The sequence below is a fragment of the Plectrocnemia conspersa genome, unplaced genomic scaffold, assembly GCF_051122295.1.
Source record: "Plectrocnemia conspersa isolate PC_06_02 unplaced genomic scaffold, ASM5112229v1 ptg000002l, whole genome shotgun sequence".
Taxonomy (NCBI): domain Eukaryota; kingdom Metazoa; phylum Arthropoda; class Insecta; order Trichoptera; family Polycentropodidae; genus Plectrocnemia; species Plectrocnemia conspersa.
Genome location: NW_028277166.1, coordinates 13,271,763 through 13,298,380, shown reverse-complemented (window position 1 = coordinate 13,298,380; position 26,618 = coordinate 13,271,763). Strand labels below are relative to the sequence as shown.

At 37.1% G+C, this 26,618-nt stretch overlaps 6 protein-coding genes across 6 annotated transcripts; 5 read left to right on the top strand and 1 right to left on the bottom strand.

The window, feature by feature from the left end:
• Positions 1-554: 554 nt before the first annotated feature.
• On the bottom strand, positions 555-4,130 carry dup (chromatin licensing and DNA replication factor double parked). Its single transcript, XM_088205558.1, has 2 exons — positions 3,503-4,130; positions 555-1,999 (listed from the first exon to the last, which is right to left on the bottom strand). The coding sequence occupies exons 1-2, from the start codon at positions 4,019-4,021 to the stop codon at positions 875-877; spliced, it is 1,644 nt and encodes a 547-aa protein (XP_088061684.1). The 5' UTR covers positions 4,022-4,130; the 3' UTR covers positions 555-874.
• Positions 4,131-5,775: 1,645 nt separating this feature from the next.
• Positions 5,776-14,937, top strand: Daao1 (D-amino acid oxidase 1). Its single transcript, XM_088181605.1, has 7 exons — positions 5,776-5,916; positions 8,627-8,844; positions 11,702-11,825; positions 11,903-12,048; positions 12,306-12,462; positions 12,526-12,697; positions 12,770-14,937. Exons 2-7 carry the CDS (start codon positions 8,645-8,647, stop codon positions 12,991-12,993), a joined length of 1,023 nt encoding a protein of 340 aa, XP_088037731.1. The 5' UTR covers positions 5,776-5,916; positions 8,627-8,644; the 3' UTR covers positions 12,994-14,937.
• Positions 5,861-8,535, top strand: LOC148237726 (SRSF protein kinase 2-like). Its single transcript, XM_088181604.1, has 2 exons — positions 5,861-5,916; positions 5,980-8,535. Exon 2 carries the CDS (start codon positions 6,184-6,186, stop codon positions 7,927-7,929), a length of 1,746 nt encoding a protein of 581 aa, XP_088037730.1. The 5' UTR covers positions 5,861-5,916; positions 5,980-6,183; the 3' UTR covers positions 7,930-8,535.
• Positions 14,938-16,651: 1,714 nt separating the features above from the next.
• LOC148237724 (caspase-1-like) lies at positions 16,652-19,736 on the top strand. The gene is made up of 2 exons (XM_088181818.1): positions 16,652-17,242; positions 19,613-19,736. Exons 1-2 carry the CDS (start codon positions 16,703-16,705, stop codon positions 19,718-19,720), a joined length of 648 nt encoding a protein of 215 aa, XP_088037944.1. The 5' UTR covers positions 16,652-16,702; the 3' UTR covers positions 19,721-19,736.
• Positions 19,737-19,741: 5 nt separating this feature from the next.
• Positions 19,742-23,793, top strand: LOC148237723 (caspase-1-like). The gene is made up of 2 exons (XM_088181812.1): positions 19,742-20,398; positions 22,534-23,793. The coding sequence occupies exons 1-2, from the start codon at positions 19,790-19,792 to the stop codon at positions 22,888-22,890; spliced, it is 966 nt and encodes a 321-aa protein (XP_088037938.1). The 5' UTR covers positions 19,742-19,789; the 3' UTR covers positions 22,891-23,793.
• A 544-nt stretch (positions 23,794-24,337) lies between these two features.
• LOC148237722 (caspase-1-like) lies at positions 24,338-26,614 on the top strand. The gene is made up of 2 exons (XM_088181813.1): positions 24,338-26,061; positions 26,172-26,614. Exons 1-2 carry the CDS (start codon positions 25,531-25,533, stop codon positions 26,517-26,519), a joined length of 879 nt encoding a protein of 292 aa, XP_088037939.1. The 5' UTR covers positions 24,338-25,530; the 3' UTR covers positions 26,520-26,614.
• Positions 26,615-26,618: the final 4 nt, after the last annotated feature.

The window sequence follows — 26,618 nt, the reverse complement described above, 5'->3', positions numbered from 1 at the left end:
AAACATCAGGGGTTAAAAAAGATAGATTCTAACTATCGCATAGATTACCTTCAGCAAACATACCGGGTAATAGGAATATTTTGTTTATATCAGAGCTGTGGTCATCGAAAAATCTATCAACGCTGTGCATTTAAATAAATACTTTGTACCATAAAACGAATTGTTTGTGCGTTTATGTAAGGTAAATTTTCAGAAAATGATTCATTGCAGTTATTCATAAGGTGTTTACTGTTCTGACCAATGCTTGCTCGCACCTAATCTGTCCAGCAGTAATGCACAAACAATTCGTTTTATGGAACAATTATTTTATATATTGCTCATTCTCAAATTATTAGAAAAAATATGGAATTAAACAATAACTCAAAACCTTTGCCATTCCTTCTTTCATACCACTACTAAGTAATATGTCAATATAATACATCATTATGTATCGATTAAAATAGATAATAAAAAAGGAGTCAGCGAATTTTAGACTACCTAAAGAGTTAACTTCACGATTCTGACTCAGACTGTAGAGCACTGGTTCACGCTTTATTTTAAATAATAAAACAAAATTGAATCAAAAGAAAGAAATTTAATAATAAAAAAAACAAACAGGAAAAATTAATACTTGATTTTTCATAAACAAACAAATGAGATCTTTTAAACTTTTTTTGTAGAAATAGTAAGTAATAAACAACCTATTATATTAGGTTGATATAATGAAGATTTGAATCCTTGTATAAAAAACATACTATAATATATATATATCATTTTAAACAATACACTATAATATATTATAGCAATATTGGTGGATGCCACTCTTCAACGAGAAGCGTTAAATAAATACATATGCTAACTGGTTGCAATTTTAGAAAAATATTTGTCTTCAATTCTATAAACTGTGCTTAGAAACTAGAGCTTCCAATTTGGTTAAAACTTTGTTAAGATCAGCGTTCTTGAGCAACTTCACAAATTCGGTCTTTCTCACGTTGCATAAAGTTAACCACTCTGGCGCTTCTTTGGACAATAATTTCAAATGAGTCGACATATCTGCTTCGGTGAATTTAGTCGAAAAAGAGTTCTCCAGCTTGGTCGCCAAAGCTTCGACAGACAACACGTTTTTCTTTTCGACGGCGAACAAATTTTGAAGAGTCCGCGCCAACTCCGGAAGTCTCCGATATGCTAAGGACGTTTCGCTCTCGACGCAGGTCATGGCCTTCAAGGCGTTCTCGGCCTGTTTCGCTTTGATCTTCAATAAAAGCGCAGGCGGGATATTTTTAAAAGCCGGATTCAGGAAAGAGGGCAGGCTGGAGTCTTTATCTTCGTCGGCGGCGCTTTTAGAATTATCTGCAAGATCTTTGGGTTTAGCGTCCGCGACCCGTTGCAAGGCTCTCAGAATCTTTGGATTCGTATATTTTTCGGACACGAGTTGCAGCATGTCTTTGGCGGTGGTGTACTTTGGTTTGCTCGGCAGTTCGGGTAAAAGATTGCATTCGACACCAGGAATGCGCTCCAGATCGAACTCGGGATGCCACCTCGTCAGCTTGGATTTCGGAATGGTCATGGGCGGATCCAACCCCGCAAGGAAGACTTCGTGATGATTTTTGACTTGCTCGATTAGCAGATTGTAGAAGCTTCGCCGGCGTTCTAGGATAATCTCGGGGTTCATAGAGTCAACAGGGGAACCGGTCGCTTCTCTGACGATCCTGGGCGTCAAGACGAGTTCGACTTCTTCCTCTCTGCTGCCGAATTTTTTTACTGCTTCCCTTGTGAATGAATACATTAAGGGCGAGAGATGTTTTATTTGGGACAGATGCTTTTCGGTGACATTGCGTTTCAGCATTTCTTGTATGCCTGGTTTGATTCTCGAAAATGTGATAGTCTCCTTTCTGTTGTGCAGCATCGCACACATGGTTTCGACCGCTCGGAATACTTCGGCGAGCCATCTATAATGATGCGGAAGGGGCAACAAAGTTGCAGACGTTGCGAGAGAAGCATAACGGAGATACGCCGGAATCTATAATGTGAGAACGTAATATATTAAATTAACACACAAATAAAACAGCAAATATATCATTGAGATATTCCAATAATACCATGAATTTAATTTCATAATCTAAAATTTTTTATTGGATGTAGACACAATTATTTAGTACTCAATTTTTATTATTGTAATGTACAAATAATTCGTTTTATGGAACAAATTACTTATTTAAATGCGCATATCTCTTAAAATATTTTTTTAATTTCATTTAATTTTAGTCAGCCGAACACTATGGTCTATTTTTTTTAAAACAGTCAGTCGACAATAACAAATGCACGCGGGGTTTACGTGATCGCTGAGTACAGGGCTGAATCAGAACAAATCAATGAATTTTTTTGAATAAATAAAACACTTCATTAATTTAAAAACATTTACAATTAGAAAAAACGTAAAACCTAATACTAAAGGCAAGAATTATAAATAAATCATATTTTAAATACTAAATATAAAACAACTTATTGAAATAAAGCAAATAAAATCGATTTGAGGAATCAATTCTAGTTTACATTAATAAAAATGACTTAATATTTAATTCTATCAGATTATTTAATTCCCACATATAAATTTCAACCTTATCCTTAACATGCTCAACACATCTTTTTCCATATTTCTGGCGTTATTGTCCCCAAAACCCCATAAAATAATTTATACCTACATTTCTGAAAATTTAAAGTTATTATGTTTATATACTTGAATAATTCAATAAATTTATTTTGCCTTTGTTGATACTTTGTCAATAATTTGGTTGGGATTTTCCAAAATTTCCCTTTAATACATATATAAAATGTTTTTTTTTTTAAATATTTATGTGATTTCTTTTAGTCCGTTTTTTTGAAGGACTATAGGGGTTAATTTTAGTATTGGTGTCCGTAAAAGGCATTTTTACACTTTAAAAATTCGGCAACCGTATGCACACGTAAATAAAATCTCGCGAACAGAAAACCAATACTACCCTGTTGAAATAGTATTTGGGGATGGATCCGTTCAAGTGAACAACCAATTAGAAGCTTTCTGTGAAGAACACGTGATTGTCACGCGTTGAGCACTGTTTACAACCGCTGACTGTTGGAAAAAAATAGTGTAGTATAATATTGAAAAATCTCAGCTGTTTCTACTCTTTCACATTACAAATACTGAATTTTTAGATATCTGCCACCGATAGTACTTTATGATTCAAGGTTCCTTTTCATTAAAAATATGACACTGAAATGTTCATTCACCATTTATATTTTTAACCCTCGTTTAAGTTTGGACAGATTCATCAATGCAAATCAAAGTTGAGAATGTCAGAAATGATATTTTATCCTTTTGATTTGAACCTCGTCATATTTAAGTAGGAAAGAAACTAGATTGATAACTTATCCCTAAAGAGAAAGATGAAATTAATTTATATCGAATACATATAAGAAATTTCAAGTTTGTCTCGGTGATACGGTGGAAATCTGGATTACTAGAATGACAGTAGAATATGCATACTTTTGAGGGACTGCTCTTGAGTGGGCTCCTCGAGTAGACGGACTTCTCTTTGATCGGCGACGTGAGCGGAGTGGCCGGCTTCATGGGCGAGCATTTCGAGGGACTGGCGGGCACTTCGAGGTCGATCGTGCGGAACTCCTTAAGCGACGTCTTCTCGGGAGTCTTCTGCGGCTCGCTCTTTAGCTTTTGGTAATTCTCATTGAACTGGGTGAGCTTGGCTTTCAACTCGCCGAGGCGCGAGCTGTTGACGAGCGACTTTGCGATCTTGCCGAGCGACAGTTCCTTCCTCGAAGCTTCGACGGACGAAGGCGCTTCGACTTTGGTCGGTGGGTCTTCGAACGAGAGCTTGGAGACGGCTCTCGGGTGACGCGGGGGTCGCCTGATGGCGGGCTTTTCTTCCGGAGTGACGCGACCGTCGCGCTCCAGAACGACCTTCTTGCGCACATGGTCTCCGTCCGGGGCATACTTGCGTTTCTGAGTCCGGATGCCAAAAAAGTCAGTAATGCTGGCCTGAGCCATCGCGTCAATTTGGCGCGAATCGCAGGTCGTTTATTTGGCCCGAAGCCCACGGTTCCCGGGCAGGACGAATGACGGAAGGGCATTGAGGTGGTATCAGTGGCGTACAGCGATGGGTAAAAATTGGTAATTTTGAACGGGGCTGAAAAAACCGGGAACTTTAAGAATTTTTAGATAAAAATGTGTTTTTTTATTTATAAAGAGGATAAGAAACAATAAAACAATATTATAGTCAGGATTACCGTATGTCCTGGTTTTACACCATCGGTCCCGGGTTCAGAAATTTTCTGTGATTACATATTTTTTTAGCTCTCCCAGCATCCTGTCATCCAACTTAATACATCCTGTGCCCCAAAGTGAACAAACATTTTCGTGACGACCTTTTTTAGCTGTCCCAGTTTAGAGTTTCATAAATATGGTTAGCTTAATTATATACAGGTGACAGGTAGTTAATCATTTAATCCAATTACGGATAATTCATGACCATGGTTGAAGGATCGTAGCCGAAATATAGAAAGAAAGTAAACGAAAATCGCGATGAATCTCGAGATTCAAAAAATATTAGTACTCGCGAACCTATAAAAATCCTCACATACCTTCTTGCTATATTTCGGCTACGATATTCTGTATATATATGTGTGTATATATTTATGTATATATATATATATATATATATATATATATATATATATATATATATATATATATATATATATATATACATATAAATACATATAAATATATATATATAGATATATTATTATATATATTATTTATATTATTGTGTATATATATTATTATGTATGAAAACCTGATGTCGATGTTAGCGTCTCGGCAGTATTTACTCCCTCTGCTCCAGAAGAAAATGTATAAAATTCTGATGACGATCTATCAGATAAGATTTCAGTAAAAAATAGCATATTGTAATATTTGTAGTTCTCAATCGAAATCTAAGTCAAAATATGTTGTATTCTCGCTTTTAGCTGCATTGCCACGCTCGTGCCATCTATACATAATAATATATACAAATAATTCTGAAACTAACGGTGACAATATTCTATCAACTGCTATCGCTATGTCAATTGAAAATGAGTACAGATAATAAATAGTTTGATGTGGTTTTATTTAATCCAGAAGTTAAGTTTAATAAATTTTAACTAAAACTTCGGGGATGAATTTAGAAATTATTGGTTTTGAAATCCTGAAGAAACGTGATAAACTGCAATAACCTCATATTAACGTCTTTTTGTTAAATCGCCGGTGTAATTTTTTGTAACAATATGTATATTAAACTGATCGTTTGTGAAACATTCCGTATTCACATTGATCTTCGGCTGCTAGCACTCTTAAAAGTTAAGCTGAATTGTCAATGTCATCTCTTCGCAGCAACCACTGTCTTGTCCACAACCTTTTTTCTTCTTCTTTTATCAAATTATTCAATGATAGTTGATATAATAATGATTGAACTCATTTCTCAAATCAATGTGGCGGCGAAGGTTATCCATTTCGGACGAATGTAGAGCTATAATATCTTATCCTAAACATGTAAACGATTACTTCTCACTTGTCACCAATGACAAGTACTAATTAGTAAAGAAGTCGGGTCTTTATTCACTCGTAGTTGCCAGATTTACTTATTGCTTAGTACTTGATTACACGTGGATAGAACTGCGAGTGACAAGTACTAAGCTCGTGTAAACATGGCATTACTCAGTTGGTACAGATTTACCCCGTCGTAACGCATCGGGCTTACGCCTGTCAGATCATAACGGATATAATATTTTTTTTTGTTTCACTCAAATCATTTTTCATTTCGATTAGTTGAATTATTTTTATATTGATTTCGTTGTCTACGGTCGCGCCGGTCGCGCCGGTCGCGCGTTCGGCTTCGTATAATAGTAGGTCGTTGAACAATTTTCAATATTCTTTTGTTACTAGTATATAAAATCGCGTCTGTCTAGAGCCGGGCGGCGCTACTGAGCGCAGACGCGAGCGTCGGACATCGGGCGTCGAACGGCGGGGGCGCAGCAGTCTAGTAGGCAGCGGGAGGCGAGGGTGCGTTGCGGCAACACCGAGCGACCCGCGTCTCGGTCGTCGGCGCTCGGTGCGACGGCGGAGGCCGGGAAGCGGGCGCTGGCGGCATGCGCGGCCGCAGCTAGGCGCCGATGAGCTCGAAGGCGGACGTGAACCGGCGCGTGCTCGCCATCCAGGCGAAGAAGAAGCGCCACAAGCTGGCCAAGAAGAAGGGCAAGAGCGAGGCGGCGGCGGCGGCGGCGGCTGCGGCTGCGGCCGCGGCGGCGAGCCAGCGCAAGGAGATGCCGGCGTTCGCGCCCGGCTCGCCGCCGTCCGCGGGCTCCGGCGCCGGCTCGGGCCCCGAGGCGGGCCGCGGCTCCGACGACGAGCCGCCCGCCAGCGAGGACGAGGACCAGGAGGACAGCGACGACTACTGCAGCGGCGGCTACCACCCCGTTCGCATCGGCGACTCCTTCCTCAACCGCTACCGCGTCACGCGAAAACTGGGCTGGGGCCACTTCTCCACCGTGTGGCTCTGCTGGGACTCGCTCGATCGCCGCTTCGTGGCTCTCAAGGTGGTCAAGTCGGCGCCGCACTTCACCGAGACGGCGCTCGACGAGATCAAGATCCTGAAGGCGGTGCGCGAGAGCGATCCGGCCGACCCCAAGCGCGATAAAACCGTGCAGATGCTCAACGACTTCAAGATCACCGGCGTCAACGGCACGCACGTGTGCATGGTGTTCGAGGTGCTCGGCAACCACCTGCTCAAGCTCATCCTCAAGTCCAACTACCGCGGCATTCCGCTCGCCAACGTCAAGACCATCATCCGCCAGGTGCTCGAAGGGCTCGACTACCTGCACGCCAAGTGCAAGATCATCCACACTGACATCAAGCCGGAGAACGTGCTGGTGCGCGTGGACGACAAGACGGTGCGGCGCATGGCGCACGAAGCGGCCGAGCTGCACCTCATGGGGCTCAAGCCGCCCACCTCGCACGTGAGCGCCGCCCCCGACGACCACCGCGCGCAGGCGCAGCGCGGCAAGATGAGCAAGAACAAGAAGAAGAAGCTCAAGAAGAAGGCCAAGAAGCACTCGGAGTTCCTCAAGAAGCAGATGGAGCAGATCGACGAGCTGGAGGAGAAGCGGCCTTCGGCGCCGGAGGACGAGGCGCCGCAGCCCGAGGTCGAGGCTAACGGGCGCGCCGACTCCCCGGACGACGTCGCCGAGGAAGAGGGCGAAGAGGCGACGCCGCAGCCGGAATCAGAGTCGGAACCCCAATCCCACCAACTCGCGCCGCCCAAGCCGGACGAGGCGGAGCCGGAGGCCGAGGTCGAGGCGGAAACGGAAGCGGAGGCCGAAGGCGAAGCGCGTGCGCCCGACCCTGCCTTCGATCCTTGCGACGTCGAAGTCAAGATAGCAGATCTGGGAAACGCGTGCTGGGTGCACAAGCACTTCACCGAGGACATTCAGACGCGGCAGTACCGCTCGCTCGAGGTCCTGCTCGGCGCCGGCTACGGCACCTCCGCCGACATCTGGAGCACAGCCTGCATGGCCTTTGAGCTGGCCACCGGAGACTATCTGTTCGAGCCGCACTCGGGCGAGAGGTACAGTCGCGACGAGGACCACCTGGCGCACATCATCGAGCTGCTCGGCGACATCCCCAAGCACGTGGCCGCCTCCGGCAAGTACTCAAAGCTAGTCTTCAACAAGAAGGGCGAGCTGCGTAACATCACCGGACTCAAGCCGTGGTGCCTCGAGGCCGTGCTCACCGAGAAGTACGAGTGGAGCCGCAAGGAGGCCCGCGCCTTCGCCGAGTTCCTCAAGCCCATGCTCGAGTTCGATCCCAACAAGCGAGCCTCGGCCTCCGAGTGCCTCCGCCACCCGTGGCTCTCCTCCTAACTGTCGCTCTCTCTCTCTCCCCCCTCCGGCGGCGTACTTAGCGGAATGTACATAGTCTCATCGGCGATGCCCCGTCCGGAAGAATACTCGCTACTTTATTGTTTGTACGCGTCGCTTCGCGCGCGCCGTCTCGGAGCGAAGCCCTCGTGTACAGATAGCTTTAGAGAAAAAATTGTGATGTGCGACGATGTTATAGACGATGCGTAGATCGGTGTCCGATTAAAATTAAAAAAAAAAGTATGATTTACGTAGCACGCGCCCCGGCACGCGACGCTAGGAATCGGTCCGCGGGCGACGAACTTCTCTCCTTCTTTTTTTGTACCTCGCGCGCGAGCGTCCGATATTCCAGTATTTATGTACGATTATATATTACGATATGTATATGCGAATATACGGTCAAACCGCTATTCGAGACTGCCTTACGAAGCGAAGCTGCGGCCAGCGGAACGGCGAAGCCGTCCTCTAACCGAGCGTTCGCGTCGGGCGGCGACGTTTGCCCTCGATGACTGTAAACCGATTAGTTCTCACATACTGCAATTTAACATGTTTGTATTTAAATTATAATAAGTGCGAATTTACATGAATAAAGTTATAAAAAATCCACAACGCGCTGGTTTCATTCGCTGCGTCTTATCTTATTAACGCCCACTTATCTTAACTCAGAACGTAGATAATTCAGTGCCTATTTTGCCTGTAGAGCGAACGGTCGAGTATAATGGACGAGTCGCCCAAGATCGGAGTCGTCGGCGGCGGCGTCGTGGGTTTCGCCGCCGCTCTGTCGCTTCAGAGTTCTATGAGAGGAGCTCGGGTGTCCGTGTTGGCGGACAAATTTGAAGAAAAGACCACTAGTCACGTGGCAGCTGGAGTGTTCCGTCCGGGGACCAGTTTCTGCGGACCGGACGACGACACCACGAAGTAAGCTCTCAACCTACACTGCAATCGTAGATGGCAAGATAAAATTCTGTCTTAAACGTACTGCGAAATAATGTGGCAGTTCTTATTTTAATTTGAACATAACCTGATAGTTATGATTAAAAATTATCTTTATTGAATACAAGTTTATGACTTACATCTTAAATTATTTTCATGAACATTAATAAAATTTATTTAAGAATATATATACAAAACGTTTCGTGAATTTCCATTTCGTATATATACATAAGTATCTATTAAATTCTGAATTAATGTAATGTTTTTCTGGTGAGCCAGTTTTGCAACGAGTTGTCTATGAACGTGTTTTTATATTAAAAGACTTGTACATGGTTTCACACTTAAAAAATTGCCCTCATTATCCTATCTTGATTAATGGCAAACAATTCCATCGAAAGAGCATTTGCAGAATTGCATGGTGTATGAATGCCATTTAAAAAGAAACACAAAAATTGCTACTGAAAACATTTGCAATGCTGTGACATGTTGGACGTAATGAAGTGCCAGAGAAGGCTTAAAAAATCCAAATCTTGAAATTTTGGTTTTAAAATGAACTTAAAAGTTCGACATAAGCCTGTTGCTGTCCAAAGCAGAATCAAATCCAAGGATGTCCATCGATGGATTGTCTAGGAGAGTTAGATAAGTTTGGGTTCCGCATGACTTATCAGATCAAAACAAGGCCTTCATACCATTCAATTGTGAAGTTCTATTAAACTCCCTGTATTCACCAGACATAGCTCCTTCAGACTATCGCTTGTTCAGGTCTATGGAACATTTTTTGAGGAATAAAAAAAATCAAATAAGGAAGTCAAATCAGCACTAGAGGACTTTTTTTAACTCAAAACCGAAACAATTTTATAAAAAAGGAATTTTTGATTTGCCTGAGAGATGGAAGAAGATTGTAAAAAACGATGGAATTATGTAAAAATGATTGCAATTAACTGTTTCATTAAATAAAACCACATTATATCCGGGTTTATATTTCAAGAAGCATTTTTTTTAAATAACTACTTAAGACCATTTTGACATAAAATAAAGTTTTCCATTTTGGACTGTTTAAATCATGTTGCATTTGCTATCTCTCAAATAAGACCACAAACTTGAATTTTTTGCTGGAAAGCAATTTGGTGCGAACGTGATACAGTCAATGAAACTAATCAAACACCGACATTATCAGCTGAAATAATTTCTTTAGTTTCCATTACAATACTTGAATATTTTCGCATTTTCATGCTCGTCCATTCAAGTGTAATACTAAATTGTTGGCTTTTATTCAACTTCTTTTCTAATAACTATCATTTCAATATTTTTTGTTTCATAAAAATTGGGAATAAAATTCATAACGGCCCTTTCACATTTGGGCAGTTTGTAACTTGAATTTGTGAAACTTTCTTCGATTAAGCTAGATTTTTTAATTGCTTTAATCGATATATTATCAAATGCAAAAAATTTCCAACTGCGTTGATATGAATACGGACTTTATTCGCTTGTTTTTAACCCTTGAAAGAATGTTTTAGATACACACCTAGATTCAATAATTCACAAATTTCGTCAATTTATATTAAAAAATTCTTGTATGAAAAATAAGACTCGGACCCATCGAGTCTTAGACCGGGTATCAGGTCCGGACACTTTTACCTAAATCCGGTGGGTCAAACCTTGCGTATTAGAAAATCACATCATTTGATAAGTCAAAAGTCCCCTCCTAGATTTTTCTTTGCAGGCTAGAATACTGGCCTGTGGGGTATTGATTGTAGTTATTGAGGCCGGTAAACTAGCCGTTCAGGTTTCAGACACATATGCATCACTTCTTCAGACTGATTTACTGGCCTATGGGATTTTAAGGGTTCAAATTAATGAAAACCGTATGGTTTCCAACGATTTGACTGCTATTGTATCGTCTGTATCTTCATCATTCATCCGTTGAACATTATCCTCGTGTATCTTCATTAATTCTACGTTTGATATTCGTCTTCATGTGCTCATTATCTGCGGCATTAATATTTAAATACAGTGGCCTCCCCAGCTCGACGATTCGATTAGTTATTATATCAGAAGATTTACTAGCATCTACATTATACAGCAGCTTTCACCGTGATCTATGTAATACAGTCAGATATTATATATCTTTCAATAGTCCCTTAGTATAACTCCTGATTCTGAATTAGTATTTGTCGGAAAGAAGGTAACTTTGAATTGGGGAAATATGTCACCATGTTTTGAGGTGGGTATAGATAGCTAACCGGATCATCCGTATAGAATAGAAATATATGACGGTCGTATCTGCGGTTTGTATATTTTAAAAAATAACCAATATTTTAAACTTTAAATAGTTCTCCTGTAGAATTTGCTTTTCACACTTGCACTAGTTTACGCAAGAAGCATTTATATATTACCTCATATAGCCAAAAAGTAAAACTGGTAGTCGTGAATTTTATTATGTCATATTTTCTCAAATAAGATGGTATTCATTATAATAGTATACAAAATTTAGTAAGCTTATTTTATAATAGCAATGTTTTGTTACGTAGTCTAAAATATTTTTTTAACTTCTGTTTGCCATAAAGATGTGATTACTAAAAATTGAACGTTTTTTCCAATCTGTTTAGTTTTTACTAACAAGTTCTCATTTTTGAAATATTAATTTTAAAAAGATTTTGTAATGTAATTGCTTTGATAAATAACTAAAATTCAATTGAATTTAATTCTATTATCGATTATGATATGAGTAAATATAAAATTGAATATAATTATACGTGTTATTATCTTATATTTGTGGTAAAACTAATGTATAATGTTTTTAAATCAAAACATTTTTTTTATTAAATAATCAATAAAACAGACGATGGGTGAAAAACTCGTGGGATCATTGGGACCATTTGGCAATGTCTTCTGAAGCTTCTCTCGCAGGCGTTACTTATTTATCTGGATACATATTTTCAAAGCGTAATCCTAGTGTCGTTAGAGTAAGTCAATTTTCGTATCAATGATGGGTAATATATATATTTAAAATATAGAATTATGTATTTATTTCCGGTTACAGAATCATTTGATCGAAGACGTCGTTCCGATGTATAGAGCGGCTACCGAAGATGAGCTGAAACTGTGCGGAGACGGATGGAAATACGGATCGTTTTTCACGACACTCTTGGTAGAAAGTCGGTTGTATTTGCCTTGGGCTAAAAAAAAGTTAGCAATATTTAACTTACAATAAAATATTTATTACTTTAGTTTATATGATAAAAATATATTCAAGAAATTTCGTTAGTAGTCCAAATCAAGATTAAAATGCATTTTATCAAATCAAGTTTAAAATGTATTACTATAAATTATTAGCTAAATTCCATTGTGGCTTATATTGATTTTCATTCAGAAATGCTTTATAAAGTTATTTATAATAAATATATATACTAACATCTTATCAACGCTATTTTTACATTCGATAGGTTTTTGGCAAACGGCGGTCTTGTAAAATTTCAGCAAATAGATAGTTTTGCTGACATCGCAAACGACTATGATATAATCATGAATTGTACGGGCTTAGGTTCGAGAGAATTGTGTAACGATATGAAATTAGTTCCCATTAGAGGTCAAGTTACAAAGGTATGCATTTCTAAATTTATAGCAAATTATTATTATTATTAAAATAAATAAAAATATTTATAGGTTGAAGCACCTTGGATCAAAATGGCATTCTATGGAGATTACGATGCGTATATCCTTCCAGGATTCGAAGGAGTAACTCTCGGAGGTACAAGACAGTACGACAGTTATAATTTAGATTTTTGTAAACACGATGCAGCTGCTATAATGGAAAGGTGCTCAGAATTGATACCTGGTAAATGTTTACCGATAATATCTCATATTTATAATTCTATCTGTTCTATACACTAATTTTATTCTTATAAAGCTATAACAAAAGCTAAAATAATCCGACACGCTGTTGGATTAAGACCGCATCGCAGTCCAGTTCGAGTCGAGGCTGAAATAATGAAATTCGGCGACAGAAAAGCAAATATTGTACATTGTTACGGACACGGAGGCTATGGAGTTACTTGCGCACCCGGTACTGCAAATAATGCAGTAAAGATTGCTAAAGATTGGATTATGACGAATTTGAATAATAAGCTATAATGGAAATAATTACATACAATAAATAATATTTCTATAATATATATTATGTATTGTTATATTAAAGTTGATTAAATTTAAAATGTTGATGTACAATATTTAATTTTATTACGACTGCCTTAAAACAAACACGCATAATAATTTTATGTATTTTTTAAAACATTAAATCTGGTTTCTATGACCAACAATTAATTTTACTATATACTTAATAATTTATGTTTTGAGCACTGTGTTCATCCACTGGCAACAAAAAGTTTTATATTCTACCCTACATAATCATAGTAAATACATAGTAAATGAGTTGCAATAATTATAACTAGACCAGTTTTAAGGGCTTAGTTCTCTTCCACATTGAGGAATGTGCTGCCTCAATGTTGATGAGCGATATTTTATTTCAAGTTCTTTTTTATATGTTCCCTTCACCGTAGTATGGTGTCCAGGGTCTTGCCAAGGTATTTAGCTGTATTTACAAATAGGATAGTGTTGCAGTTTATGAAAATTTGAAATTGATTAGTAATATTTTAATTAGTGAAGTACCGATTTTAATTCATTCAACTTTATTATCCATTTTTTGCTCCAATCGGTGATCCTTTCAGCAGCTTGTTGAAGTTTTTCGGTAGTATTCGCTATTTCTTTACTGTATCATACGCGAATGTTGCATTTGTGACATTCTCTATTTGTGGCAAATCATATGCGTATAGAAAATAGTGCATCGCCCTATGACACTTCCTTGTGGGACTCCAGCTCTTATATTCGTAATTTTGTTTTATTCTGAATAATCTGTTGGAAATGTACGATTCAAATAATTCTACATATTGGTTCGGTAGTATGCTGTTTAGTTTGTGAATTAAACCTTTTTGCCATACTTAATCAAGGCTTGAGCAACATATAACAAATAGCCGAACAAGTATATTTTTCTTCTAACGCTTTTTCTATTAAATCAGTGATGCAGTGCACCTGATCGACAAGAATTGCTTTTTTCTTCTCTATTATGAGTTTTATTCTTTTCAATATGCGTTTTTCGAATACTTTAGTTATTATTGTTAGCAATGATTTTATTTCGTTTAATGGATTTCTGGCTTGGGAATCATTAATACTTCTGCTATTTTCCAGGCACTGAGCGCATGTTTTATTCTAAATAATTTCGCCAGTTATTAAGTCAAATCCGGGTGCTTTATTTGAATTAATTAAATTGGTTATAATAATATATCAATATTACCAATTTATAGTGGTGTTTTCACTGTCCATTAAATGAAAATGTGGGATTTCATGATCTTGCTTGGTTAAATCTGATAGTTCTATTAATATATATGAGTCAATAGATACCAATATGTGTTGTCTATTAGGGGTTTTACCGATTTTTCCAAGAACTAGTGATTTCGTTTTGGCAACTCGCACAGTTTTAAGATACTATAAAACATTGTAATTCATGTTCGTAATACATTTATTTTTGTACTCTGCAGCGGACCTAGATTCTCAATATTTGTAGACGTATAATTACTTATATATTTATTTATGAATCTTTCTTATTTTCATTTGTAATGAAATATTTTAGTTATTCCAATATAGTATCATACAATAAATATTTATTTTAACTTTAATCATAAAGTATTTTTTTCTTATTAATTGCAAAAAGAAAAAAAACACAAGGAAATTTAATATTTGTATAGTTAATATCCAATAAACTAGAAGACCAGATTTTGAAAATATCACAGGAGGATACTAAAAAAACGTCATCTCGGAATTTTTAGTTCAAGGAAGACAATCCTTTTCAAAGGAGGACGTCTGGACACTTTAACTAAGCTACATTTGAAGATATAGAACAAGTAAGAGAAATACACACTAACTGCACATTTTTATGGCAGTACATATATCATTTACGAAAATAAAGTGTTAAACGTAGGCTAACAGTATTGTAAATATTACTTAACCGAAAAAAATTGATACAAATATTTGGGGTTATGTCATGCACGCTCTTTATAAAAATTTCATTTCTAATAAAATATCTTCATTTGAATATATTAAATTATTAAAATATCTTTACTTACCATTAAATAAAACATTAAATAATGATTTAGCTGTATTAATAAAATCAACTACATTTTTTCTATTAAAAATTGAAAAAAACACGTATAAACATAAAAATATCCAAAATAAAAATATGTATTGTGGGAGCTAAATTTTGTTATAATCAAAACTTGGCGGCACTTGGGTAACACTGGCGTGACGATTATTCTCTCGACTGGCAATCTTCGGGCGCTCGGACGCATGCTGTCCCGCGCGCACATTTCCGATCCGACTAGCCGAAAGCCGAGTGTAGTTGTGTGCGTGCGTGCGTACGCGGCTTAGCGATGGTGCTGCCCTCAAGTGTCAATCGAGTGCAACTCTTTCGGGCAGTCGGATTGGAAATGTGCCGACGGTGCTGCCCTCAAGTGGCAATCGAGTGCATTGTCGTTTGCTTGTAACGGTCGTTTACGCGTGGGCGTCATTTGCTTAATAAATAACTACCACGATGGAACATTTTCCTAAATCTTTCAACTACGTCGAGGTTGACACTAAAACTTTTCGATGTGATATAAAGACGAACGAGGAAGCGGAGCGCTGGATAAAAGAATACAGTGCGTTATCCAGAACAAGTTGGAATTGTAAGAGTATGAAAAAAAACCCCACAAGATATATTTCCCCCTCGTCGCAATAGTATCTATTTGTTAATACTTCAACCGTCATCCTCAACAATTTCGTATATTAGTTATTAAAAATAATATACGGGTTTTTTTGCAAATGTGTAAGTGTACCGAAACTACGTTTAAATAATTTGATCAAAAATATATAAATTCTATTCTACCGGGATTCACAAGTTAACTTCACAACTTCCAAAAATAAATCCTTATTTATTTGTAACGCATTTGGCTTACGTCCGTCAGAGAAAAACAGAAACAAATAAAGGAAAGCAAAACAGAAAAAACAGAGCATGTGGTCCGCATGCCCTTATCTCTCACTCACTCTCGTCACTTAACACGCGAGCGACCGCGAGGGAAAGTATAAGATCCGCCCATGTGTGGCCACCCACGGGCGGATCTGCCCGCCGGATTTGTCCGAGATGGATGTCCGACGGACAAATCCGCAAGTGTGTGGTGTCGGACAGATTCGTCTGTTGTCTGTCCGTTGTCCGTGCTCGGACATCAGATTTACGAGTTTTTAGGTGATTTTTCATTTCAACTAAACAAGTATATTACGAAGCTCTATCCATATAGTACTAGAAGAATAACTAATGACGATTGGCGTTAAAACAATAATCAATTACACGGTTTACAATTATTTTTAACACATGAATTTAGTTTACAATATTTTATATTTAACTAACAATATTTAACTTTGATAAAAAAATGGCAAAAAATAAGTGGATAATGTGATGGATGCCAGTGCAGCCGAAGTCAACAGCTGGAGGAACTTGGCGCAGGACTGGAGGGGATGGAGAACATTCTTGGAGGAGGAAGAGACTCATATTGGGTAGTTAGACCAATAATGATGAATATGCGTTGAAGTAGAGTCAGGTATTTTAGGTACTAGATAAATAATCATAGAGCATGTATATAATAGCAAATATTTGTGAAAGTTTGACAGCCGCAACTCGTGCGGATATATTGTCGAAGTTTTGAGCCACAGCTTGACAATAGCACCTCGCTACTCGTTTGGCACGGGCACGGACGCGATGGGCGACGCTCGTCATAATGGTTCCCGTGACCAGAAAAACGACAACGTCGTTTCGGCGGCGATGAAGCGCGGCGCGGACGAGGGTGACGCCCGGGGCAACGCCGTAGGCTCTAGCGCTCCGATCGCCAGAGCTCCAGCGTTAAGGAACGACCGCTTTTACAACATGAGCCATCCGGAGCGGGGCATGGCGCTTATCTTCAACCACGAGTTTTTCGAAGAGCCGCAGCTCAATGCCAGAGCCGGTACCGCCGTGGACGGCGAGTTCCTCGAGAACACCCTCAAGGGGCTGGGCTTCTGCGTCACCGTTTTCAGGGACCTGGTGTACAAGGATGTGAACCAGAGCATCACCCAAGCCGCCATGGCAGACCACTCGCGCTACGATTGCCTCTTCGTCGCCGTGCTCACTCATGGAGATCTGGGTCGTCTCTACGCCAGGGACACGCACTACAAGGCGGAGTTCCTATGGAACAGCTTCACCGCTGACCGATGCTCTACGCTCGCCGGAAAACCTAAACTCTTCTTCATACAGGCTTGTCAGGTTAGTCCAAAGCAAAATTGTTGTTATTTTTCACTTTTCAGTATTTACTTTATTTGCAAGCACAGTCCGTCCAAGATGTGAACGCTCATCCATACAGTATTGGTGAGAAATATAAAAGGGTGACCATGTGAATTTACACGTTTAATTAATTTCTCCTTTTTTAATTTAATTAATTTAGGAAAATGTAAAATATCACTTTCTTACTTTTTTGTTTATTTATATACATATTAACTTCAAAAACATGAGAGCAGTTTTGATATCACTCTCCAGGTTGAATATCTGTTCAATATAATATTTTTTAAAATACCAATAGAATATTACAGGAATTGTTTTATTGATTGCAAAATACCACAACATGACAATAGTTTATAATAAAAATATAACACATTATAAATTTTAATTCAATTTCCAACGTATGGTCACCCTACCCTTAAAACAGCTCTGATTTAGTATTTGTAACGTTCTCCTATCGGTGTAAGCAAATTTGCGGAAAACTATGTAGATATGTATGCATGCAAGCGTACACGCACCCTTATTTCCAACACAACGATGATGAGCGCTAACATCTTGGATGGGCTATACGTTATTGCTATTTTCTTGTCTTGGCTACTTTGTATAGTCAATAAATATGCTTGTGTGCATGTGTATTTTTGCCAAGTGCTTTTTTCTTTCATTTGGACAGTTTATATTAGATTTTTGTCCTTTGAATTTTGACTTTATTATGAATATGTTCCACTGCATATATAGTTAATTTAGATATAATTAATGACAAATTAAAATTGGACAAACTATTCTATCATTTTTTACCGATTTTTTCTTTTTACAAAATTACCAGATAACTGTTAAATGGACATGTTTTCTTTATTTGTTAGCTTATTATGAGATGCATTTATGTATTAAAATTTCTTCAAAAAGGTACTTGTGATAAAAGTGTTGAAGTCTGAGTGGGAATAAAGGGATTTAAATGTTACTGGAATTAGCTCATATCGAGTATGTTACATATTTTAAGACTTATTAATATAGTGATTTTAACTTTTCACTGTTTTGTTTAATTCTTATCTTCTTTTTTGTACGTATGAGATTAATCTCCTAAGTATTCAGACAAGTGCTTAGATCTCGTTCGAAACACGTAGTGCTTTGGATTTTTATAAACAAAAGGGGGATCAAGTAAAATTAGATTGGCCATTGATGAGTCTGTGATATGGAATATATCTAAAGATGACAGACTGCCTTATTATAGTGTCATAACTAAAATAGTCATACTGAAATACATTAGAGAATGTTTCTAAGATACCAAACGTATTAATTATAATTAAAAATATGGTCACCTTACTTTGTATTATTTGAAAAACGTTATCTACATTTCTATGGTGCAAAATTAAAAAAAAATATATTTATATAACGCAACATAAAATTCACTGTAGAAAATATATCTATAGTCTGTTCACTTTCATGAGCCAGTGAACATTTTGTTATACGTAGAGAAATCATGTCAATATGTGTGGTAATGGGTTGCCAATTAGACCATGGTTGGTCATTGCAGAATATTTATTGTTAGTTAATAGTTACGCGTTGTGAAAGATTTATAATTATGCGTCGACCAACACGTCCTTCAGTCGTGTCGCCTCCTGCTAGCGCGATACTGCCAGCGTGTCTCCAGAGTGCCAACGATATCGCCTACTTTTCTAAAATTTATCGTTGTAGTCAAATGAGTTTGAAAATAGTAAGTTATTAAAATAAGTTATAAAAGAAGCAGCTTGAAGTTAGATTATGTTTATAACTAGGCTTAAAATAATTATGAAGCTCTAGACCGAAACAGATAAAAGCATTCGCTGTAGATAAATTAGAAAAAATAAAATGTATAACAAGTTTCTAGACATTTATAATACATCACTTAATTAAATAAAATAAGGTGAGTATACAATATGACCATAATTATGAATATCAGGAATTTGAAAAAATCACTTATACGAAAATAAAAGGAAGGCTAAAAATGTATAACAATAGACCAATAACTATAAGAAGGACATAAAGATAAAATGGGTTCATAAATGAGATAAACCAATAAAAAAATATTATTAAAAATAAAAAAATACAAAAAAAATATGAAAATTAAAAAAAATAAAAATCTGCTCACAGCTTGCTGTTGATACTATATTTGTCAGAAGAATTTAGAGAAAAATGCATAGATACAAAAATACATTATCTCCATATGCAACAATAAAATTCAGAAGAAATTTTCGATTCTCGGCCTTAGCAACATTTTGCAATCTTCAATCTCCGTTATTAATTCTTCGCCATTGACGTCGCTGTCGTAAAACAATCTAAAATTTTTGCAACTTTCACGCAATTTATCGGTATCCGTTTCAGAGAGAAGAGTTGTTAATTTCTTCCTCTATTGCGTGTTTTCTGGATTATTATTTGAGGCCCTCTCAGCAGGCCTACTTACCAGAGTGCATAATTAATAAACAAAATTGAAAAGACTATTATTATTATTTGAAATATTAGTAAAATTTGACAGTCGCGACTCGTGCGGGTAACGGGTATATGGTCGAAGTTTTGGGCCACAGCGTGACAATAGCATCTCGCTACGGCCACTCGTTCGGCGCGATGGGCGACGCTCGTTGCAACGGTTCCCGTAACCAGCCGGACGGCTGCGTCGTTTCGGCTGGATCGGCGATGGTACGCGACGCGGACGAAGGAGACGCCCGGGGCACCGCCGGAGGTTCTAGCGCTCCGGTCGCCAGAGCCCCGGTGTCGAGGAACGACCGCTATTATAACATGAGCCATCCGGAGCGGGGTATGGCGCTCATTTTCAACCACGAGAACTTTGAAGTGCCGCAGCTCAAAGCCAGAGCCGGCACGGCCGTTGACTGCGAGTCCCTCGAGAAGACCCTCAAGGGGCTGGGTTTCCGCGTCACCGTTTTCAGGGACCTGGCGCACAAAGACGTGAACCAGCGCGTCACCCAAGCCGCCATGGCCGACCACTCGCGCTACGATTGCCTTTTCGTCGCCGTGCTCACGCACGGAGAGCTGGGTCGCCTCTACGCTAGGGACACGCACTACAAAGCCGAATTTCTGTGGCACAACTTCACCGCCGACCGATGTCCTACGCTCGCCGGAAAACCTAAACTCTTCTTCATACAGGCTTGTCAGGTTAGTCCTACGTAATTTGATCAGAATAGTATGTTACAGATTTTAAAATCTTACAATTATTTCTAAAAATGCCTTAAATTGCAATATTTATTTTAAAATTACAATATTTATTTTAAAATTACAATAATCAAATTTAATGCGATACATGAGCTTAGTGATCTTTGTAGATTTCACCAATATTGGGGCAAATAAATAATAAACGTTTCTTTGTTTTTGATACTAACCATCGTAGAAAATCCATCCAGTATTTTTAATTTTAATTAAATTTTCAATTTTGGCCAACGATAAGAAGAAACCGACGTCGGTTCTTCTTCATTCTTCATTCTAAACAAACAGACATTTCTTATCCAATCAAATTGTTCAGTATTAAACGATGGAAAATATTTTATTATTAAAGAAATTATTGCCTCGTTTGTATCCTGTGCGTTTTTTCTCATGCGTGTCTCTTCCATGAAAACTTTTTTTAATGTTTTCGCTATATTGACAGCAAAATTATCGGTCAAATACGCCAAATTATTATATAAAACTTTTGTGTTTTTCTGTTTCGCACACAATTTAAAACCTTTTCACGTGACAACCGCCTCGCTTCTGTAGGAAGAAGTAAACATTCATAGTCTGCGTTCATAGATGAACAAAGTTGTCTGAAAATTCGCCTTTTCATCAATCTCATTTTAATAAAATTAACCATGAAAACTACTTGATTCAAAACTTCGTTGACATATTGTCTTTATAACGAGTACTTTTAGGTGCAAAAAACAGTAATGAAATATTATATTTGGATTGATTGTTTTCGCTATAGTCACAAGTCTGATCCAACCAAGATAATTTTAACCTATTAAAATACGACCTTATCGCGTCAAATAATATCTGGCCAGTTGTACACCCCAAAAGTTTTTTGCAGCATAAAAATTGTTTTACTAATTTCGGTTCATAAATAAATCGTAAAAAGTCTAAGAGCCTTGAAGGAGCTGAACAGTCGCAGGTGAACAAATTCACCTGCCGCTTCGTTCTTTCAAGGTAGCAGGACATGTTATTATTTTTCTGTAAATCACATCATCAGATATCAGAATCTTCAAAATTTCCTTCTTTGCTTGAACCCCAAACATAATTATTGTCACTATTTCATTTCTGCTATTGTGTGTGGTTTTAATTTAAATTCTACTAACTAACAAATTAAGCCTTTTCAAAAGCCTATTGAAGTATTTTTTATTTTTTGATGAAAGATTTTTATGTTCAGTTGAAATATGATGCTGGAATTTAGCGTCGCAAGTTTCTTTCCTCATATAACGCAGAGAGGTGTTTTACAATCTGTATTTCCAGTACAGGTAAATCAGAATTTTAAGTATTCTTCGTCGTACAAGCGATTGGCGTTTCGACTTACAATTCTTATCTCTTCTGCATCGTCTCAATTCTGCTAGTGCTATCAAATAAATCAGGGCAGCGTTAGAATCTTTGTTTTTGTTTCATTCACATCTTATTAGGCTATCTGGCCTGTTGGAACAGGTGTGTTTCCTTTGAGATTGTGTAATTCTGGCAGTAGTGGATACTGTAATGGATGAGATTGTGTAATTCTGGCAGTAGTGGAGCTGTATCAAATTATTTTAATAACGTATAATTATGTAGTGTACATATATTATTTAAAATCTATTGTAGTTCCTTTGCTGGTTATTGATTTGAATTTTAATGTTTTTTTATTAAATTGGTATACATACTACTATTTGACAAATTCAAAGACGGTGTCTCCTTTTTATTTGTTGTGAATTATAATCCTACTTAATATTTGTTGTGAATTATAATCCAAGTAGATTGTGTATCAATGCGTTAGCATTGCATATAATCAAACAGCATATACAATTATTTCCTTATCGTTATAATTCTGAAAAATTGTTATTGTACTCCTTATATATGTTATGAACATCCAAAATATCTTATCTGTGTACTATATGGTTAATTTGTAGAAAGTAACTGATAAGCATATTTTAATCATATTTTTTTCCTTTGTTACGACGTAGTATGTTTGAGGATATTTTGCATAGTGTTGATAAACCTAATTAAAACAAACATCACTTGCGCATATTGCGATAAGATAAATAATTAAATATTATTATTTTAATTAATAGGAACTTTTTTTGCAGGGCGATCAACTCGACGGTGGAATCTATTTAAACGAATGCACAGAGACAGACGGACATGGCTCCCAATCGTACAAGATTCCGATTCACGCCGATTTCATGATCTCGTATTCGACAATACCCGGCTATTATTCATGGCGTAATACAACGAGGGGATCGTGGTTTATCCAAGCTTTAGTGAAAGAGTTGCAAGAGAACGGAAAGCACAGCAATATTCTAGAGATTATGACAAACGTCAATAGGAAAGTCGCTTTCGATTATGAATCGAACACTCCGGACTCCCTCATGATGCACCAACAAAAGCAAGTGCCTTCTATAACATTCATGTTGACTCGCACGCTGATCTTCGGCGATAAGTAATGCGTAGAGCGCATCGAGTCAACTTTGTGTTATAAATATGCTTGTATGCATTTGTACTTTTGCTAAGTGCTTTTTTCATTTATTACGATAGTTCTTATGAGGTTGCTATCCTTGACTTTCTTATGTATATGTTCCTTTAAGTATTATTTGCTATTTCAAAATTTTACTTTATAATATACAATATTCTTCTCTTTATTTTAGTTAGAATAAATTGACTTATTCTGTTAATTTCACTGCAGATCTAATTACTTTAGATGTAATTAATGACAAATTAAATTGTGACAAAACTCTTCTATTATTTTCTATAGATTTTTTTCCTTCTTACAAAATTAACAGATTACTGTAAAATAGACTTGTTTTCTTAATTTTTTGCTTGTGAGTGCATTTATGTATTAAAATTTGCTCAAAAAGGTTATTGTGATAAAAGTGTTGAAATCTGATTAGGAATACAGGGAATTAAATGTTACTGCAATAAACCCATATCGAGTCTATGTTTAATATTTTAAGACTGATTCATTTAGAGATATTAACTTTCCACCGTTTTGTTTAATTCTTAACGTTCAACTACTGTTTATGTTGTTATTATTTGTTTAACATCGAAAGTTATTGTTGCAATGTTTTTATGTATGAGATTGACCTGCTAAGTATTCAGACAGGTGTATAGATCTCGTCCAAAACACATAGTGCTTTGGTTTTTTATGAACAAAAGGAGGATCAAGTAAAATTAGATTGCCTGTTGATGAATCTGTGATGTGGAATATATCTGAAGATGACTGCCTTATTATATAGTGTCATCAGTAAAATAGTCATACTGAAAAATGAAAAACTATATTTTCTTTTTTTGTATAATAAATATTATATATTCCATTGTATTTTTTTATATAATAAATCGTATAAGAAATGTTTTTGTATTATCATTGAATGTAAATCCATGACATTAGCAATTCTTAATAATATGCTAAACGTATTGGTTATAATTTAAGGATCAAATAGCATAGCTCGTAATGTCTCAGACTAGTAACTCTGAGGTTGAATGTTCGAGCCCCGGCAATGGCAAATAATTATATTTTTATATTTGGATAGAATAAGCAGCATGAAGTTAGTTGATGTTTATAATAATAATGTATGGGAATATAGTTTTAGTGTTATATACTCGGTTATAATATATGTATACCTAATATTATGTAATTTAATATGATTGAGACGCAATTATTTTGCTTCTCAATCATATTAAATTACTTATTAAGTTAATCGCAAGAGTCGAGTTTTATGAACGTTTGGTTATAGTGAAGCAATCAGAGCGAACAAGGGATTGTTTTTTATATCATCCGTTTGAATGAAGCGATGAATCGCTAATGTACTTGAAGCTGAAAACAATACTGTACTGTTAACTTGTTGTCCATTGAGACTCAAACTGTCATAAAGGAAATGCATCACAGGGTTTTTTTTTATAAAAGTTTATTTCAAAATTATACATAGTTACAATTGCATACAGACACATTTAATGTACATTACTGGTTTATAACCATTTTCGTTGTTTATAATTGGTTAAGTAATCCATTAACATAAAAAATAATAATACATTTTCTGTAAGTATACTAAATTTAAGGAAAAGCGTTACAGGTTGAATGTATATAAATATAGAAAGAAAATAATGAGACAGCACTTGAACTTGAATTCGGAGAAAGTGTGAATTCGGAGCCAATACAAAGTTTACTCATTTAACAAATAGTTCGTCCAGTCGATTCCTCCTCCCGGTCCATAACATTAGGACATACGCTACTTAGAGATATGCGCTATTTTGAAAACTATAATTCATAGTGAAATACTTCATTGGAATAAGAGTAACATTTTACCATTGGACAGAATTTAATCATATATTTATTTCATGAACATTTGATTCATATTATTCATGAATAAATACTTAAAAAATCGTAAAATCTTCACATATAGTTTTTTTAGTGTAGGTTTAAACAATTATTATACATTCTCTACATATCTGATACATGCTTCAACAAAACTTATGCTAAAAAATGCCCTAATATATATAATACGCTTTAATAAAGAGAGGAGGGAATGGTTCAATTAATGTCGATGGAATCGTTTTGAGTAATTTGACGTTCATTAAATTACTGTCGGCGACTTTTCATTCTTACTTATTTAGGAATATTTATTCAAAAAATTACAGGTGACCTATTTTATATAAAAAAAAAATACAATAATATCATTGAATACGTGACGGCCATGCTACTAATAAAGAATTATTTTAGGCAGCTTCCTAAACTATGTCACAGGCTTAGGAGGAAGGGATGGGGGTAAAACGGACATTGAAATCTTGTGACGTAGGGAGGGAGGGGTAAAAAATTCAGAATAAATTGTGTGACGTAATTAATGGAAGCCGCCTATGTAATTAAAATTTAACCAGTACTTTTTTATTCATGCTCAAAATTACCGTTTCTTTAACATAAAATATAACAATAATAATGTCAGTTTGACAGTTTAAGGCCATGGTCGCTTTGGTCTAAAATGTCTATATGAGTCATGATGATTTTGTAGAATCGCGTTTGGGGGATTCCTGGAGTAAATAGATTACTAGTAGACGAGGTACGGCTGGCGAAACTGGTTAATTTTCTTGTTGCGATGAGTGACTCGACACCTAAAGGCTACTCTCACGATGGTTGCGTATTTTCTACGGAGGACAAAAGCGATGCAACCGATTACTACAAGGTCAGAACCGGAGAGCCAGGCACCACCATCGCGAGGGCACCGACCGCGATCGACGATGAATACTACAATATGAATCATGCGGAACGAGGTTTAGCGCTCATCTTCAATCACAAAAACTTCGACGACACGACTCTGAAGTACAGAAATGGCACAGACGTGGATAGCGAATCTCTCAAGAATGTCCTACAGTGGCTAGGATTTAAGGTCAACGTTTACGATGATCTCACATGCTATCAGGTCTACGATAAAATCGTCAAAGCGTCTAAGGTGGATCATACACACTACGATTGTTTCCTCGTAGCGGTGCTCACTCACGGAGGCCGGGACATTCTTTACGCCAAGGACAAGTCTTATGAAATTGAGACTCTATGTTCCAACTTCACTGGGGATAAATGCAGTACGTTGATAGGAAAGCCTAAAATATTCATTTTTCAAGCATGTCAGGTTAGTAAAACACACTTTATTTGCCTATGTGTGATAGTAGTTTATATATACAAATGATAAATCAATAAGCATATATATAATATTTTTTATTAATGTCTACTTATTTATAGGGTACTGAATTTGATGATGGGGTAAAGTACCTTCAAACAGACGGATCCAGCTCTCAAGTGTTCAAAATTCCAAATCATGCTGATTTTTTGTTTGCAAATTCTACCGTACCCGGCTATTATGCGTGGCGTAATGAGGTTAAAGGATCATGGTTTATCCAGGCGTTAGTTACCGAACTGCGAGGAAATGGCAAACACCTGGAAATACTGGATATTTTGAGAAAAGTCAACAAGAGAGTCGCCTGCGATTTTGAAACTAATACTCCGAAATCTCCCAAGTATCACCAAAAAAAGCAAATGCCACAAATAAAGTTTACATTGCTTCGTAAGTTAATTTTTGGCGAAAAATAAAATATAACGTAAAATCAACTAACTCAGGGAAAGAACATTTCTGTATATGTAACTGCATGGTTCTGTCCAAATGCTATAAAAGTTTCACACCAAAAGCTT

Bases quoted from the DNA above. Each gene is read 5' to 3' on its own strand.
- Daao1 (XM_088181605.1), top strand. From the start codon at position 8,645: ATGGACGAGTCGCCCAAGATCGGAGTCGTCGGCGGCGGCGTCGTGGGT. The intron at 12,049-12,305 runs GTTAGCAATATT...TACATTCGATAG, and splicing joins TTGCCTTGGGCTAAAAAAAA to GTTTTTGGCAAACGGCGGTC. The intron at 12,463-12,525 runs GTATGCATTTCT...AAATATTTATAG, and splicing joins TTAGAGGTCAAGTTACAAAG to GTTGAAGCACCTTGGATCAA.
- LOC148237723 (XM_088181812.1), top strand. From the start codon at position 19,790: ATGGTCGAAGTTTTGGGCCACAGCGTGACAATAGCATCTCGCTACGGC. The intron at 20,399-22,533 runs GTTAGTCCTACG...CTTTTTTTGCAG, and splicing joins TCTTCATACAGGCTTGTCAG to GGCGATCAACTCGACGGTGG.
- LOC148237724 (XM_088181818.1), top strand. From the start codon at position 16,703: ATGGGCGACGCTCGTCATAATGGTTCCCGTGACCAGAAAAACGACAAC. The intron at 17,243-19,612 runs GTTAGTCCAAAG...TATCCGTTTCAG, and splicing joins TCTTCATACAGGCTTGTCAG to AGAGAAGAGTTGTTAATTTC.
- LOC148237726 (XM_088181604.1), top strand. From the start codon at position 6,184: ATGAGCTCGAAGGCGGACGTGAACCGGCGCGTGCTCGCCATCCAGGCG.
- LOC148237722 (XM_088181813.1), top strand. From the start codon at position 25,531: ATGAGTGACTCGACACCTAAAGGCTACTCTCACGATGGTTGCGTATTT. The intron at 26,062-26,171 runs GTTAGTAAAACA...ACTTATTTATAG, and splicing joins TCATTTTTCAAGCATGTCAG to GGTACTGAATTTGATGATGG.
- dup (XM_088205558.1), bottom strand. From the start codon at position 4,021: ATGGCTCAGGCCAGCATTACTGACTTTTTTGGCATCCGGACTCAGAAA. The intron at 2,000-3,502 runs GTATGCATATTC...CTCACATTATAG, and splicing joins TCAAGAGCAGTCCCTCAAAA to ATTCCGGCGTATCTCCGTTA.